This window comes from Xiphophorus hellerii, chromosome 24, assembly GCF_003331165.1.
Source record: "Xiphophorus hellerii strain 12219 chromosome 24, Xiphophorus_hellerii-4.1, whole genome shotgun sequence".
Classification (NCBI taxonomy): Eukaryota; Metazoa; Chordata; class Actinopteri; order Cyprinodontiformes; family Poeciliidae; genus Xiphophorus; species Xiphophorus hellerii.
Genome location: NC_045695.1, coordinates 5,694,183 through 5,710,845, shown reverse-complemented (window position 1 = coordinate 5,710,845; position 16,663 = coordinate 5,694,183). Strand labels below are relative to the sequence as shown.

General features: G+C 41.2%; 1 protein-coding gene across 1 annotated transcript; it reads left to right on the top strand.

Moving 5' to 3' along the window:
* Window positions 1-279: 279 nt before the first annotated feature.
* obsl1a (obscurin like cytoskeletal adaptor 1a) lies at window positions 280-15,712 on the top strand. Its single transcript, XM_032556525.1, has 25 exons — window positions 280-586; window positions 2,207-3,452; window positions 4,497-4,766; window positions 4,861-5,121; window positions 6,015-6,320; window positions 6,415-6,681; window positions 6,751-7,026; window positions 7,117-7,231; window positions 8,391-8,551; window positions 8,648-8,920; window positions 9,005-9,280; window positions 9,368-9,643; window positions 9,718-9,993; window positions 10,076-10,351; window positions 10,444-10,713; window positions 10,798-11,064; window positions 11,139-11,408; window positions 11,492-11,758; window positions 12,459-12,725; window positions 12,845-12,957; window positions 13,034-13,187; window positions 13,310-13,471; window positions 13,543-13,647; window positions 13,738-14,004; window positions 14,109-15,712. Exons 2-25 carry the CDS (start codon window positions 2,291-2,293, stop codon window positions 14,384-14,386), a joined length of 6,615 nt encoding a protein of 2,204 aa, XP_032412416.1. The 5' UTR covers window positions 280-586; window positions 2,207-2,290; the 3' UTR covers window positions 14,387-15,712.
* Window positions 15,713-16,663: the final 951 nt, after the last annotated feature.

Genomic DNA, 16,663 nt, shown 5'->3' with positions numbered 1-16,663 from the left:
AGCAGTATTTAACATAACTTCTTCTTCATTGATTTCGAATGACTGTGTTTCTATAATTATTGTCACAAGGAAGTCCAGCAGGCGGGGTGTCCTTTCTCTTCCGATGTTTAGCTAAGGATATCTTCTGAACTGAGTGATCCAAAGCAGGGCTCTATCTTTAGTGGGCTGTTGTCTCTGAATGGAGAGCCTAACTTTATCTGACTCTGCGTCATGAAAGCTGTTTATTTTTAGGAAGGGGGCTTGCAAGTGGCAGCAGCTGCAAAAGCATTTAATGACCCTCTCCATTCTGGCCCTCCCTGTGTCACTTTTGCTGTTGGACAATGATTGAATCAGAGCTGAGGCGTGCACGACAGAGACAAACAAAGAGGCTTATTTTCCTTTATGCCACCTCCAACCTTACGCCAACAAAGACAGAAGCGAGCGGGAAATGACAACTGTGACTTTGACCCAACAAATGTGAGTGGAAGGTTTAGTTTCGTCTCTTATGCAGAAGCTAAAGTGACATGAAGGTGTGCTGAGTGAGGACCGAAGGCGAGCAAAAGCTTTCAACAGGAGGCAAACAGCAGAAAGCAGCTACTGGAGACAGGTAAGTTTTGGATGTTCTTTCTCGGTTCAAAAAGAAACAGTTGAACTCTGGTCTGCCAATAAAAAGGTAACAAATATCATATCGCTGGCTGTAATCTTTGCAAGTGTTTCAGTCACAACCCCCCCCCCACCCCCCCAAAGCACTGCCCACCAGTGCTTTAGTGCAGGAGTGTCCAAAAGGCATCCTTAGGGCAATTTGCAGCAATCTGAGCAATTTTGGGCAGCTTTGGACTACTATTCAAGAATGAACTAAATATCGTTTGCCTTACAGACGCAAACAAAAACTCAAGATAACGTAAAGCGTCCAAATAAAGAGTAAAGATATGTATAAAGGTCTCAGAAACCTTGGTCCATTTCAAATAAAATGATCTTACTGGACTAAAATAACTTTGAACTGAACAGTTTTGAAATCCAACCTTTAATTTGAGCACATTTCTCCAATTAAGTTCTACATTGGGAAATAGTGATCTTTTGTACACTGCTATTTAAAAATTCACAACCTTCAACAATGCTTCACACAGACATGGGAATGTTCAACCAGTCTGCCTTTATAGTCAAGAACCTTTTCAGGTCTGTGTAATGACCTAAGAAGCTCATTCTGGATGAGAAGCTCTTCTTATCCCAATGGATCAAAGTTTGTGGTTCCAGTTGAATTCCAGGCAAAGCAAACTGTTTGGCTAGTCAGGACAGGGCTGAGTAACTGCGTGTCATATAGATTATGTCATATTTAACACCTCTCAGCTACTGGAGAAAGGTAAGAACATCCAAAACTATCCGTCAAAACATCCCTGCACGTGTATCATCCAGAAAATGAACGTAATGTTTTCTTGTCTTTCCTATTTTGAAGAGGGCTTGAGTTTATTCCCCAGGGAAACATTATTACATAAAAAGCTCCTCCGATTAATTTAGAAAAGCAACTTAATCGTTTTAAAAATTCATGACATTAATTTGATGCATTTTTACCTTAAATTAAGCTATTACTTGTTTGTGTGAAAATGTTTTAAAACACTGAATAAATATACTCACATTAAATGTTGGATATTTTTTCAGTGTGATGCTATTTCAATAAAACAAAAATTGCGAAAAGATGCATTGATATTTTCATTAGGAAGGAATGATACTGTTGAGTTATAACCTTGCAGTCAACACAGAAACCACCCAACAACTTAGAAAACAGAGACATGAACAACCCAACCCATCCAGCTGCTTTTAGTGATCAGTACCAATGAGTCAGCTGTGTTCTTGTTAGTCACTGCAGATGTGATCCCCACAGTTTAAAAAAAAAAAAAAAGTTCTACCATGACACATGGTCTCATGCTTCTTATTTTGGAGTACTTTATAAATACACCGTCAATGAGCTACAGCACCAACTGCGGGAGAACCAAGGGCCGACTGCGTTTACACAAAGTCTAATCCACTAAAAAGTGATGCAACTCAAAATACTTAAGACAACTAGCTTCATTAGCTGCACTCAGCCTTTTGTAAACCGCTATGGGTATCTTTTATTCTTTGTGAAGCACATTTCTAAAAGGCTTTCCCTAGATTTGCGACGAAACTTTAATTATGCTCCATTCACAAAAGCAGATTTTCTACTAAAATGTGTGTTTTGTTTACCCAACAGCTTCTCACAGAAGATAAGGATATAATTTTTGGACAAAAACAAAGAAATTTGGACAAGACCTCTTTCATAACAGTTGACATTATCATGGATATTCTTGGAGGTGCACCTCGTGTTTTGGGCTATCCTCGCCCTATTGTGGCACAGTTTGGGGCAGATGCAACCCTAAGGTGCCAAATTGGTGGAGACCCTCATCCGGATGTCATCTGGGAACGTAAAAACATTAAAATTCTGTCTGAGGGGCGGTACAAGATCTCAGAGGAGGGAAAAGCATACTTGTTGACCATTACTGGAGTTACCCAACAAGATGCCGGTCAGTACATATGCAAGGCTAGAAACAGCGTAGGAGAAACCTACGCAGCAGCCTCTCTCAAAGTGGAAGGAGAGCTTCTCGACAATAATGGAGAATCGATACAATCAAACAGTAATGGCATAAAGGAAAATGGGGACTTTGGGGAAACCCTAAATGGCTACAACATGGTGCAGAAAGAGAAGGAAATGAATGGAGACTACAAGTGGAGGAATCAAGCAAATGATCAACGGAAAGAGATTGATTTAACATCAAACGACAAACCAAGATTCCTGATCAAGCCTTTGTCCCTGCGTGTGGATCGTGGAGAGGATGCCGCCTTCTCATGTAAAATCTGGGGCACACCTTTGCCGGAGGTGACTTGGGAGAAAGATGGGAAGAAGCTCAATGATATCTTTGAGAACTCTCACTTCAGTGTGAGCATTCAAGACGGGGGCTGGTTTCAGCTCAAGATCTACAGAACGCGCATGCCGGACAAAGGCGTCTACACCTGCAAGGCCGTGAACTCCTATGGCGAGGCCTTAGCGGGAGCTGTCCTTCTTGTCGAGCCCATTCCAGAGCGAGAAGAGAGTAAAACGTCATCAATCAGTCATGTCGGCAGCCAGAGGTCACCCAAACAAAGAGGCGGGAGGTTCAGTTTGTCAAAGCTCGCAGAGGAGCCGCCCATCAACCCGTCCAAAGTCAAAAAGTTTGTAGTGACAGAGGGGAAGCATGCCAAGTTTCGGTGCTTTGTAACAGGCAAGCCCAAACCAGAGATCATCTGGAAGAAAGACGGCGTTCCTTTGGAACCCGACAGACGACACTTGGTATTTGAGGATCGGGAAGGCTACTACACGCTGAAGGTTCTCTACTGTAAAATGCAGGATACAGGGCTATATGTATGCGCCGCATCGAACACTCTGGGAAACACCCTGAGTGCTGTTCACCTGACTGTGAAAGGTAAGTCAAATATTTTTGGATTTATTCCAGGAAAGGAGGACAGTGTTGCATATTGTTACAACTTTGAGGAATTAAAAAAGAAATACACTGATTTAATTTGAAGTGGGTACCGTTTCCCTCATCTCAATGGATTTCAGACGTCATCTTATTTGAACCTAGGAAACGATCCACGATCCGAGAAAGTATAGACAACCTAAAACAAGAATCACTGGAAAGATGGCAAAGTCATGCTCCATGCCTATTGGTCAAAAGAGAAAACGTAGCATGAACTATGGACACAGTGATATTTTTAAAACATAAAACAATTAGATACATGAAAAAACACCTAGCATTACATCTGTAGGTAGATAATTTAGCAGACAGATACTTACTAAGAGCACATTTAAGGAAACATGACTAATTCCTCAAACACTTAAGGCAGGAGAGTCCAAAGTTTGGTTTGGTCATTTTGTATGGTCCCCAATTGGAGTTCAAGAATAGTCCAAATTTGAAACTCCACCAAATAAAATTTTTATTATTTTTTCAGAAAGAGATCTTTAGAGAGAATAAAATGAATTAAACTAAATCGTACTGTAATGAAATCAAAACTAAAAACTATTAACTGGAGCAGTGAGGAATTGATCCGATATTACCAGTTTTAAATTAAAGTGGTTTTTCTATATAATAAAAATTTGAACAAGGAATGCACCAATTCCAGTTTTCTGGTCAATAACCGATGTTTAATAAGCCCGACCTGCTGACTCCAATTTTTTTGTGTGAAAATATAAATGTAGTGACAAAGTGCATAAGTTGAAACTATAGGCAAGTTGCATGTTACTGCTTGCATCTGGAAACTTTGCACATGAATATAGGCATGGTGTATAAAGCCACAGGAAAAAGTCATTACATTGGTAAAAATTCTGAATTGTATTATTTAGGTGTTTTTTTCCATTTTTATCCAGACTAGAAATATTATCAGTTTGCAACTTTTCCAAACTGTATGTGAAGCCATAATGTAAATTCTAAAATCAGAACAAACTACCTGCAACCTCCTTTGTGCCTCAGGGCCTGCAGTGCGGTTTAGACGGCCATTAAAAGACGTGGAGGTAAAGGAGAGGGATGTCGCTGTGCTGGAGTGTGAGGTGCCTGATGAGATGATCCCAGCTGCCTGGTACCTGGAGGACCAGAGATTGATGCCTAGCAGTAAGTATGGGATGGAACAGAAAGGGACAAGGCGAAGACTCACCATCCATAATGTTGGAATGGATGACGATGGGGTTTATCTTTGTGAGATGCCAGATGGAGCAAAGAGCATTGCCGAGCTAGCAGTAAAAGGTAGGACGCATGTAATGTTACTCATCTTATTCACAATCTGTTTTTGGAATGACATGAGCAAAGAAAGGATAATAAAACATTTCTGAACGTACAGGCACAATTGTTTGTAAACTACCTCGGAAACTGGAGGTGCTGGAAGGTGAGAACGCAGCGTTCTGCGTCGAGGTCGAGAATGATGAAATGGAGGTCCACTGGTTCAAAGATGGTCTGATGCTACACGAGACACACCAGACCATCCTCAAGGCTTTCGGCAAGACCCACATCCTGGTTTTTGTCAACGTGGCCTATCATGACTCGGGGGTTGTGACGTTTGTTGCAGGAAGATCTAAAAGTTCATCACGACTCAAAGTCAAAGGTACAGTCTACACATGCAAAATTAGCTAGACCTGCTGTTGGAATGAACTTATGAAGAACTGAAGGAAAAATCAAGTAAATGTGGATCTTAACCTTAATTTGCATATTTATTTCATGAAGAAATATTCTGCCATTTGTGGTGAGGCACTAACTTAATCAGATTTACAGATATATGATTAACCATAACCTTGCATGTTATGGTTTACGTAAGGAAATTTTGTGCATGTGCACAAAGCTGGAGGGCAAGAAGACTATTCTTTTACATGTTATCCACAGCCGCGCCGTAGCACAATTTTGTTAACTCAATGAAACTTGGAAATATAGGTATTAATTTAGTGCTGTGCTCCACAGCAAAGGGAAAAACCAAAGTACAACTCAAAACCACTTCTTTCTCGCCCTCTGTATAGGCCAACCGACACACAGACTCACTGCCATAGCAACTGACAACAATGCCACTTTGTTTTACCTTTACTTATTAAGTCCATGTGCCGCTCATTCTGCACAAATATATCTGTTCATCCAAAGCCAAGTCTATCCTCGACATCCCAAACGTTTTTAGTGCGACCTGGTTTTGAATATGAATGGTCATATTGTTGGTGAGGCTTCTTTGCAAATTCTTTAAGCCACAAAATCTCATCAGAGACCACATGAAAAAATAATCAAAATTGGTTAAGCTAAATGAAAAATAAATACTTTATAGTACAAACCACAGGGTGAAAATAGCCATATAAATTATTTTATCAGTATATATTACTTTTCCATGATGACCGGTAAGGCTCTGCCTCGAGTGAGCGCACGTCACTGGTAAGTATGCAAAATAAAACGATGGATGCCGCTCCTGCTATACAGAACTTATTACTCTAGACAATTTACTGTTTTTCCCCTGTACTACAGCAACCAGACACAGCCCGCCAATCTGTCCTGCTGACGTCAAAATGGACATAGACCGACCCAACAGTGCTCTCTTCTCCTGGGTGCCTGCGCCCAACAGCCAGACTACCACCCGCTCCATGTTTGTCCTTGAGAGAACGGAGATTGGTTCTCAGGAGTGGCAGAAATGCTTCACCTCAGAGACCGTCACTTCCGCTGAAGTTTCCGGTGACAGCGTTCCTTGTGAAGGCGACTACCGTTTTCGGGTGTGTTGCGTCAATAAGTACGGACGCAGTGGCCATGTGGAGTTCCCCAAAGTAGTCCACCTTGGTGAGCAGCATACCTAAAAGTATAACATATTTCAGTAAAAAAGAAAAAAATAAGATTAATGCATAGCATTGCTGATATATTGTTACACTAATAGTCCCAGGGCCCAAGATTCATAAACATCTCCAAGGGTGTGAGGTGATGGAAGGCGAGGACGCTCAATTCTCCATCGAACTGTCCGCACAGATGGTTGGAACCTGGTTTCTGAACAGCTCCCAGCTGCAGCATGGTGGAAGATATTCAGTGCAGCTGAACCAAGCAAAGCACTCTTTGGTGATCCATGAAGCCGGAACTGCTGATGACACAGCAGAAATCACATTCATCGCCAATGGAGTGAGGGATTCAGCTGTGCTCAAGGTTAAACGTAGGTGTAAAAGGCTGTAATATTCATTCATCATGTTGGTTCCCAATTCATGTGTTCATTTCCCTGCAGCTGCTGTATTCAAGTTCGTCCCTCTGTCAGACCTGGAAAGCAGTAAGAGAGTGGAAACCGGTGACGCCATTGTGCTCTACTGTGAGGTCACCCATCCTTTCGCTAAGGTAACCTGGTTTAAAAATGGTGAGAAACTCCAAGTGAGCGATGGGCTAAACATCCAATCAGACGGGAAGATGAGGAGGATTGTGATACAGTCTGCTGAAGCATCCGACTCTGGAGTTTACACATGTCAAACTTCAGGGGATGTCATCAAATTCAACGTGGACGTTGAAGGTTGTCTACTTTCTAGCAAATGTTTTTCAGGAAGTAAGTTGCCTTTTGTTGCAGCTGTAACAATCCATCCATTAATCTCATGTTGTTCAGGGCCTCCAGTAGAGTTCAGTCCAGCCTCTCAGGAAGAACTTCATAAGAACAGCATGGAATTAGATCCTGTGGTTCTGCTTTGCCACGTCTCCAGAGAAGACGCTGAAGCTGCTTGGTAGGACAATGAAAATGTAAACTCTTGCAATAAAATAGTCACAGCTAGTGGTCTGTGTTGTGCATCATCAAGAAAATGTTGTTAAAATATTATCCAAACATACTGAGGAAAATATTTATGTACCCCCAAGAGTTTGGTTCATCTGTGGGTACAATTTCCAAGTGCCTGATAGTATCACATTCATCTGTTCAAACAATCACATAGAACGATAACCACCATGTACAGCTATCATATCATTCAAGAAGAAGGGAAGTTCTCTGTACAGTGAGATGTACAGTATGTGTTTTTGTGGGAACAACAGAATGAAGAAGAAAAAACTCATGAGATTCTGCCTGAAGTTGCCGATAAGAGTTCCATATGCTGAACGTCCGCTCTGCAAGGAAGCTGCCATTTCATCTGAACCACCACAAAATGGCAGACTTTAGTTTGCAAATGCACTCAGGAAGTAATATTGTTATATCTGAAGACATGTTCTGTAGGCTGAGAAAATCAAAATCCCGTGTCTATTGGAACTATTGATGACAAAGGTTTTCCCAACTGTGACATATGGTGATGGTAGCATCATGTAGGGATATTTTACTGCAGGAGGGGCTGGTGCTCTTTAAAAAAAAAAAAAATAGATGTCATCACGATAAAATTATTATGCTGAAATACTGAAGCAACATTTCAAACCAGGAAGCTAAAAACTTGGGTGAGAAAAAATATTATATATATATATATGTATATAAGGGTATAATTTAGGGTACTGAGAACCTAACTGTTAAATATTAATTTACTGTTTGCATGTTTTTCATTTGTCCTTTTGACTGAATATCTGTTGTATCTTGCCTGTTTGCATGTTTTATGTCTAAATTAGGTGAATTTATTGCCAGATCATCCTCCAATTTTGCCAGATAACATAGTACCATTTATACCAAAGGCAAAAAATTAACAGCCAATCCAGGTGATCGGCCCTTAGAGGTGATCGGAATCAGCAGCAAAAAATCTGATCGGAGCATCCCTAGAGTAAGAGAAATAGCATATAAAATAATTTTGGAATCCAAGAACATTTCTAATTTAAACAATAGAGAAAAGATTCATTTGATTTTACTTCCAAAATCAAATGTTCCAAAAATAAGTTGTGTGTCTAGTAAAATCTGGCTTCATATGTATTTCCCAGGTATAAAGATGGTTGTGAGATTCGGGCTAGTGACAACATTACCCTGCAGGTGGAGGGCACCATGAGGAGGCTAATCATCCGATCTGCAGAGGCTTCAGATGCTGGACATTACACTTGCAAGTCTGGGAACAACAGCTTAGAATTTACAGTCAATGTCAGAGGTATGGCAACTTCTGTTGGTTTCCTTTGTATGAGATTAATTAGCTCACACCGATGAGAAAACTGAATTTCTGCGTTCGTCTATTTCAAAAACCCAGAGCCCCCAGTGACAATTGTTGAACCTAAAGATGACATTGTGATGACATGTTACATATCAGAGGAGATCAACTTGCAGTGTGAGTTATCTCGGTCCAACGGGAAGGTCTGTTGGTTTAAGGATGGTCAGGAGGTGCAGGAAAGCGACAATATCCAGCTAAGATCGGAGGGACCTTACAGGAGGCTGACCATTCTCTGTGGCTCAGGAGCGGATAGTGGAGAGTATGTCTGTGAAACAGATGGAGACTCTATCTTCTTCCAGATAACTGTTACAGGTAAAACCGTGATTAATATATATTAAAGAGATTACAATAAAAAGGTCTGAGAAGTATATTTTAAATATCTCTTTCCTGTTTTAGAGCCTCCTGTAAGAATCATCTCTCATTGTGAACCCGAGGTGGAACTCACCCATGTTGCACCAGAGAGACTGGAACTCTGCTGTGAAGTGTCCCAGGCGGATGCTCCAGTTCGATGGTACAAAGATAGTTTAGAGGTAGAAGAGAGCCCCAACTTGATACTGGAAGTAGATGGGGCCCAACGACGGCTAGTTATACCTTTAACAACTGTCAGTGACACAGGAGAGTATATATGTGACACTGAAAATGACTCAGTTGCCTTTCTTGTTAATATCACAGGTAAGTATAAAGATACTTACTCCAAAGCAAGTACTACCTTGGAGGTAATCGTTTTTAACCTATTTTTACTCTGTCACATTTATTTAGAGCCACCAGTGATGCTAAGTCGACCCAAAAACTTGCCAGACAAACTGGAAAGTTTTGCTGGTAAACCAATCGTTCTAGAGACTGAGGTGTCACGTCTAACAGCAGATGTCAAGTGGCTACTCAATGGCAAAGAAATAGAGCAAAGTAGTAATATCGCAATCACAGAAGATGGGATCTTTCGTCGTTTGACCATCAACTCTCCCACTCCAAACGATTCTGGGAAATACACTTGTGACGCTACAGATGATAAAATTGATTTCCAGGTGAAAGTTTCAGGTGAGAAGCAAAAACTGACTGATATTTTATGACCCATGAAACTATTTTAGAACACTGTGTCTGTATTTCCACAGAGCCGCCTGTGAAGATCTTGAGAAAGTGTGAGATCAAGACAGATCTAAAGTTTCTAGTTTCAGATGACATTGTTCTTGAGTGCGAGATCTCTCAAGCTAATGGAAACAGCAAATGGTACAAGGATGGCTGTCAAGTTCAGGGTGATGAAAGGTTCTGTGAAGAGGAGGAAGGTGCATTCCGGTCGTTGGTAATCCTTAATGCAGAACTCAAAGATTCAGGGGAATACTTCCTAGATGTTGGGGATGACAGTATCAGTTTCTACGTTAAAGTAGAAGGTAAAATTCAAATAGCCGTTACCTATTTTTCCCTATTATTTGATAGCAAAAATCCACAATATAAAAACTCTTTTGCCCTTAGAGCCTCCCGTAAGCATTGTAGGAAACTCATGCGACCCTGATTACCAGGAATTGATGGGAGGTGATGACCTGATATTGGCCTGTGAGTTGTCCCGTGCTAATGCCCCAGTGCAGTGGTACTGTAATGACAGGCTTCTCACCAGCGATTCCCGTACCATCATTGAATGCTATGGAAGTCTGAGAAAACTTATTATTTCAAACATCCAGCCCTCGGATTCTGGAAAGTATGTGTGTGATGCGGTGAACGACAAGATGGTCAACATAATCCGTGTTCAAGGTAAAAACTGCAGATCATAGCTTATTAGGGTCTATGGGAATAGCAAAAATCTTTAAAAGTAACTGACTTTGTGTCGTCTTTCCCAAAAAAAGAACCTCCGGTAACTTTTGTCAACAAGGAAGATGATGTGGTTGTGACAGGTTACGAAGCTGAGAGCGTGACTTTAATGAGCTATGTGTCCAAAGAAAGTGCGGTTGTACGCTGGCTTAAAGACTGGACACCAGTTGAAGGCGAACGGTTTCGAGAACTCATGGACGGCCATAAACGGAGTCTTACCATCCAACCTTTAAGGCGGTCTGATGCTGGTGAATACACCTGTGATGTCAACAATGACCAGATGCACTTCAGTCTACTAGTGAAAGGTAACAATCAACACTTTAAAAAAATATGAAGAGAACTTCAAGTGAACCAAAAATCCAAAAAATATAAACTGTTTTTCATCATAGAAATGAGGATAAAATTTGTGCGACCACTCTATGACACTGTGGCTCATGCTGACGGCATGGTGACACTGCACTGTGAGGTGTGCAAACCAAAAGCAGATGTGCAATGGCTTAAGAATGGGATAGAAGTAGTTGGAAGCAGGAGATTCTCCATTCGAGCAGATGGTGTCGAGAGAAGCTTGACCATCCATCGTTTAACTCACGAGGACGCAGGGCAGTATGCCTGTGAATCCAGAGATGATCGGACCGCCGCAATGCTAAGAGTGGAGAGTAAGTATTCAATTTGTGTTTCTGACTTTTCCATGCGAGTTAGCAGCTTCATTCACTGCCTACTCTCTCTTCAGTGCCTCGAGTTGTTGAGTTTCTTACCGAACTTCACAACACAACTGTGCTAGAAGGAGAAGATGCCACCTTTAAATGTGTTGTTTCTCCTGAGGATGTTTCCTTGCTTTGGCTTATGGACAACGAACCAATGTCTATAGGGGATCGCTTCCAAGCGAGTCGAAATGGATTGTGCCACACCTTGGTGATTAAAAAGTGCCAGATGATAGACTGTTCCAGGATCACAGCAGAAGCTGAAGGAAAAATGAGCAAGGCTAGTCTCAAAGTTCAGGGTAAGACTAAAGGAAACCTACGTAAAATGTTAAAAAAAGGCTGAATGTGAGTTTCAGTTTTGTTTCTCCTCACAATGTTTTAGAAGCTCAAGTCATGTTCACCAAGAAAATGGAACCTGTGACAGCAGAGGAGTTTGAAGAGGCTACCCTAGAGACAGAAATCAGCCTGGAGACTGGTGAGGTTCAGTGGATGAGGCAAGGGGTAGTCATCCAGTCTGGTCCTCGTCATACCCTGGCCCAGAATGGCTGTAAAAGAAGCTTAACTATCCACAAGCTGAACCTGTCGGACCGAGGAACATACCGCTGCGAGACCCTGCATGATCGGACACAGGTCAAACTCAATGTAGAACGTAAGTAGTTATTTTTGAGGTGTGGAAACCTAATTACCATTTGTCTTACCAACCTACCTAGCCTTTGGCTAAAAAGTATCCATAAATAAAAGACCCAGGTAGATTCTTAAGCACAAATTATACCTAAAGTGCAACCATAACTGTTAGACATGCAGCTGTTACTTATAGTTATCTATCCCTGACTTAAACTAGTAATTCAATAAGAAGGAGCTAACCTTGGAAAAGTGGAAACAAAAGCCACAAAAGAAAAGTTTGTTGTAGGATTTTCCTCTCAAATAAAACCATTACAGTAACAGGATTTATTTATATTGATATTCACCGCACTTCTCTGGAAATGATGTCTCTTCACACATATTGTAGGTGTCTTTTTACAGCGTGTCACAGAGCAAAACGACACTAAGAATAGCTCAGCCAGACTTCCAAGTGTGAAAACACAGATGGAATATTATATCAGTGTGCACGGAGCAACACCATCAAAATAAACTCCTGCTGGAAGAGGCATTTTTGTAATCCCAACCATGTCTAAATTTAGACCCCTATTGTTCACTGTGACACACTAAGTGCATTTAAGATACAACACGTGTTTGCTATGTCAAAACGTTAGTTCAAATTCTCAATTTCAACGTTAAGTTATTATATTTCCTTGACATGATTCCACAAAACATTGTCCTTTCACTGCATCTCTCTATCACTAATCCAGCCCGAAAGATCTCCATCTGTAAAGGCCTAACGGATCAAGAAACATTTGAACGAGAGACTGCCTCCTTTGAGGTGGAGCTCTCCCATATAGACGTGGAAGGCATCTGGCAGAAAGATGGCATCCGCGTAAAGCCAAACAACCAGTTTAGGGTGAGCATCAACGGGCTAGTCCATAGCCTTACCCTGACAAACTTAACTCTGGAGGACACAGGCACCATCGTCTTCTCGGCTGAAGGAGCGCGATCGACTGCAAGGCTCATAATTAAAGGTGAATACAAGCTAAAGAGGTCTGGGTTACTATTTTTAGTAGGTCACAACTGCAAAATAATTATTTGAAATTACTACGGTTCGGTGCCGACAGGCTAATCAGATTATACTGATTGACAGAGACCCCTGTGGCCATCCTGAAACCACTGGTTGATGTTCGCGTGGAAGAAGAATTTCCGGTCACTCTTGAGTGTGAATTTTCCAGACAAAATGTCGAAGTCAGATGGCTTAAGGTAAAGAAAAGAAAATCATCAACAACTTGAATCGTTTATGTATGTAAATAATTTTTGTCTTTCCTCTGCAATTTAGAACGGAAACGAGCTGAAGCCAGGGAAGGACCATCGAATCTATTCCATGGGTCGAAAGCGGTTCTGCCAGATCCTTCAATGCTCTGTTGCTGACTCTGGTTCCTATACATGTGACACAGGCGAAATAAGCACCTTCTGTTCTTTGGAAGTTTATGGTATATTTAACTCCCAACACTAGAAGCACTTCAACCTTATTCTTGGAATATATTCTTCAATCATTTATAATCAAATGTCTCCATCTAGTGGTCATTCTTTTCAATTTCATCACTGCCCTCAGAGCACAAGTTGGAGATAGTACAGGATCTTGAGGACCTTTACATCCAGGAAGACCAGAATGCTGTGTTTATGTGCGAGCTCTCTCTGGAGGATGTGGCTGGGGAGTGGTACAAGAATGGTCACAAGATCAGACCCAGTAGCACCACAAAGATCCGCACAGAAGGTCAGAAATCAAACTACAATTTGACTTTTTCCGTTTTTCACCAGCTGAAATTAAAACGTGTCACCTTGCAGGGCCCAAACACTTCCTGCTGATATGCAACGTTAAAGCTGAGGATGCTGGAGATGTCCAATTTGTAGCAAGGGATGTCAAGTCAACAGCCTCCCTTGAGGTAGAAGGTGAGTTTTTTTCAATCAACGTCCTACTTCCTTCATGCCACCAACTTTATATTTTACCCATGAGAAATCTAAAAAAATTGCAATTTTCAGAGCTCCCAGTTTCCATTGTAAAACCACTGCGAGACAGAACAGCCCTGGAGACCCACCGAGTGATCCTTGAATGCACCGTTTCCTCCCCTCGCTGCAGTGCAACCTGGTACAAAGGCAAACAGGAACTACATCCTTCAGACAGGATGGAGATTATAACAGAAGACTGTTCCCATAAACTAGTAATCCACCAGGTTGCTGTGGAGGACGAGGGAACTTACAGTATTGAGGTTGGAGAGCACACATCCAAAGCAAAACTGATGGTTGAAGGTAAGCTGGATGAAAAGCAAGATACATTTTTGGCAGGTTTTCTTCGCTAAAATTTCATCTGAATAATTTTTTTTTTTTCTGTAACATGCTTTACGCTGCTTCAGCCAAGGCTCTCGTGATGGTGAAAGGACTTGAGAATGTCCAGGTGACAGAGCCGGAGTCAGCTTCTTTCCAGTGTGAAGTCTCTGTTGACATCAACAAACCTCCAGTTTGGACGTTAAATGGAGTGACCCTTCGATCAGGCCCTGCCGTCCGTCTGGAAGACCACGGGACAGTCCACAAACTCACTCTGAGGGACACAAGCGTGGACATGAGTGGGACGGTCAAGTTCACATTGGGCAAAGCCAAAAGCAGTGCCACGTTTACTGTGATTGGAAAGTAGAAGGACTACAAAGTATCTCTTGAAGGCAAAACGCCGACAGGAATCAAACTAACCCTGCATAACTGGATGGCCCTCACTTACTCCATCTGTTTTTATCAAATGGTGAGAGGTTAAAGTGTCAAACTCCAGTCCTCAAGGGCCGGTGTCCTGCAACTTTTAGATGTGCCTCTGCTGCACCACCTGAATAGAATAATTAAGTCATTAGCAAGGCTCTGGAGAACTGATCTACACAAGGAGATAAGTTCCATGTGTACTTATCCAGCTTAATTTCATTCAGGTTTTGTACCTGTGGCACATCTAAAATCTGCAGGACACCGGCCCTCGAGGACTGGAGTTTGACGCCTGTGGAATAGACAATTATGTCAGTAATTATATCATTTTTAGAATATAATATTTACATTTCAGTATTTTTAGTTGATTTTACAATAAATTATTACATTTCAATAAAAAACAAGCAGAATAAAAGGTACAACTCAATAAGTATCATTTTCTACCAGTGCCACTTTCGAATAGCACCAAAGTTCGAATGTAAATTCACAGTTGCTGTAAACCTACCGGTAATGTTGAAGCAGTTATTCTGTCTTTTTATGTCTATATTGTAAAAACTTTGACTGCCTGCTTTTCAAAAGGAACTGTTCAGACTACCGCTTACCAAAACATTAAGAGAACTGTCTTCTTTGGGAACTGTTTGGAACTCGAGCATTTGCTTCCAACATGATGGCATACCAGTGCAAAAAAGCAATACCATAAGACATGGGTGATCAAATTCTGTAAGGAACGACTTTTGTGGTCGTACCATAACACATCTCAGAACACATTTGTGATTAATTTGAGCAAAACCTCCAAGCCCGGCCATCCCATATCAGTGCCTGACCTCACCATTGTGCTTTCGGATAAATGGCCCAACACTCCCATTAATGCGTTCCCATAAAGCTTGTGAAGCCCTTCCAGAAGAGTTGGAGCTTTTATAGCCACATAGGGTAACCTGGGGCCATGTTAGTGGATTTGTACAAAAGATAGCATTAACATCCATTTCCATGCAAGAGCAACTGATCTAATAGTTTTGGATGATAACTAGTATGAATATGCAACTGTCCCACTGTGACTTGCTTGGTCTCTATTCAGTGCTTGATAATAGAAAGCTAATCATACTCTTATCATGTTCTGCATTAATTAGGATTTAATATCTGAATGAAAAGTATTTCTAGTATTTTTGGAGGACTAACATGGAGTCCAAATGAAGCCTAATTTTTAATTTGGATTTACAGATAACGGCTCAAGAAATAAGCATACATTTGAAAGAGCATTAAAAAATTGTTGCTTGTAGGGATACTGCTAAGAACACAGCTGAGAATTTAAACTTCCGGCCTTCGTGGGGGGTTTTTTGGCATTTAACTCACTGAACTGCTAAAACCAGACGTTTTAGGCGCTGAAATATTTAACAAAAAACACTTACTGGTTTCCAAGATCCTAGCCCTTGTACTACACTTTGCTTCCTGCAGAGGTTCTGGGTTGTTTTTTTTGCTCGTCTCTGCAAAATGAAAAATGTGTTTTGAGGTTTGAAATTTTACCCAATCGACCCATGCACGCGCCAATTCGGCGCCAAGAAGCTTACCAGCTGTAAACAAACATCATATCTGCAAAGAGAGCGTGCCTGTCCGAGGGAGGCGACTGATAACGTCAATTCAGTATTTGGAAGCCGTGGCCAACACGGACTTGGAACAGCTTCGTTCACTTCCGCCGCTGCCATTGCTAAAAGTACATTCTAATACGGCGCAGAAAATCAACGTCATCATTGCCGGCCACCTCCTCCTTCGAGTGGCCCTGTAGAAAAATCGACCGGAAACAATCCTAGTTGAGGGAAGAAAGCCCAGACTGCTGGAAGCCAGAATTTTTTATTATTTTTTTTTAGCAGAATTGCACCGAAAGTTAATGGTCAGCCTTCCAAGATCCGTATCTGAAACAACACATCCCAATTTCTATAACATATTCACTATATTACATTAGAAAACTATTTTTAGTAGTGGTTTGGCTTTCTGACCACTGCTTCTGTAACTCATATGTGAGTGTGTGTGTTATGTTACATAGCATAGACACAGAAAAGTAGGGAATTCAGTTTCAAGATTGTCCAAAATCTTGAAACTCTTGAAATATTCTTGAAATATTTTAAACAATATTGTTTAAAATAAGGAATTGCCATTTCTAAAACTACACCGATGAAACATTTGGCTCATTTTCCACAAAATTGCCTTTATTGGACATTTTCAGCCATCCTAT

Excerpts from the sequence above, each read along its gene's own strand:
- obsl1a (XM_032556525.1), top strand. The coding sequence starts at position 2,291 with ATGGATATTCTTGGAGGTGCACCTCGTGTTTTGGGCTATCCTCGCCCT. Across the intron at positions 3,453-4,496 it reads TGTTCACCTGACTGTGAAAG|GGCCTGCAGTGCGGTTTAGA; the intron begins GTAAGTCAAATA and ends TTTGTGCCTCAG. Across the intron at positions 9,994-10,075 it reads TTTCTACGTTAAAGTAGAAG|AGCCTCCCGTAAGCATTGTA; the intron begins GTAAAATTCAAA and ends TTTTGCCCTTAG.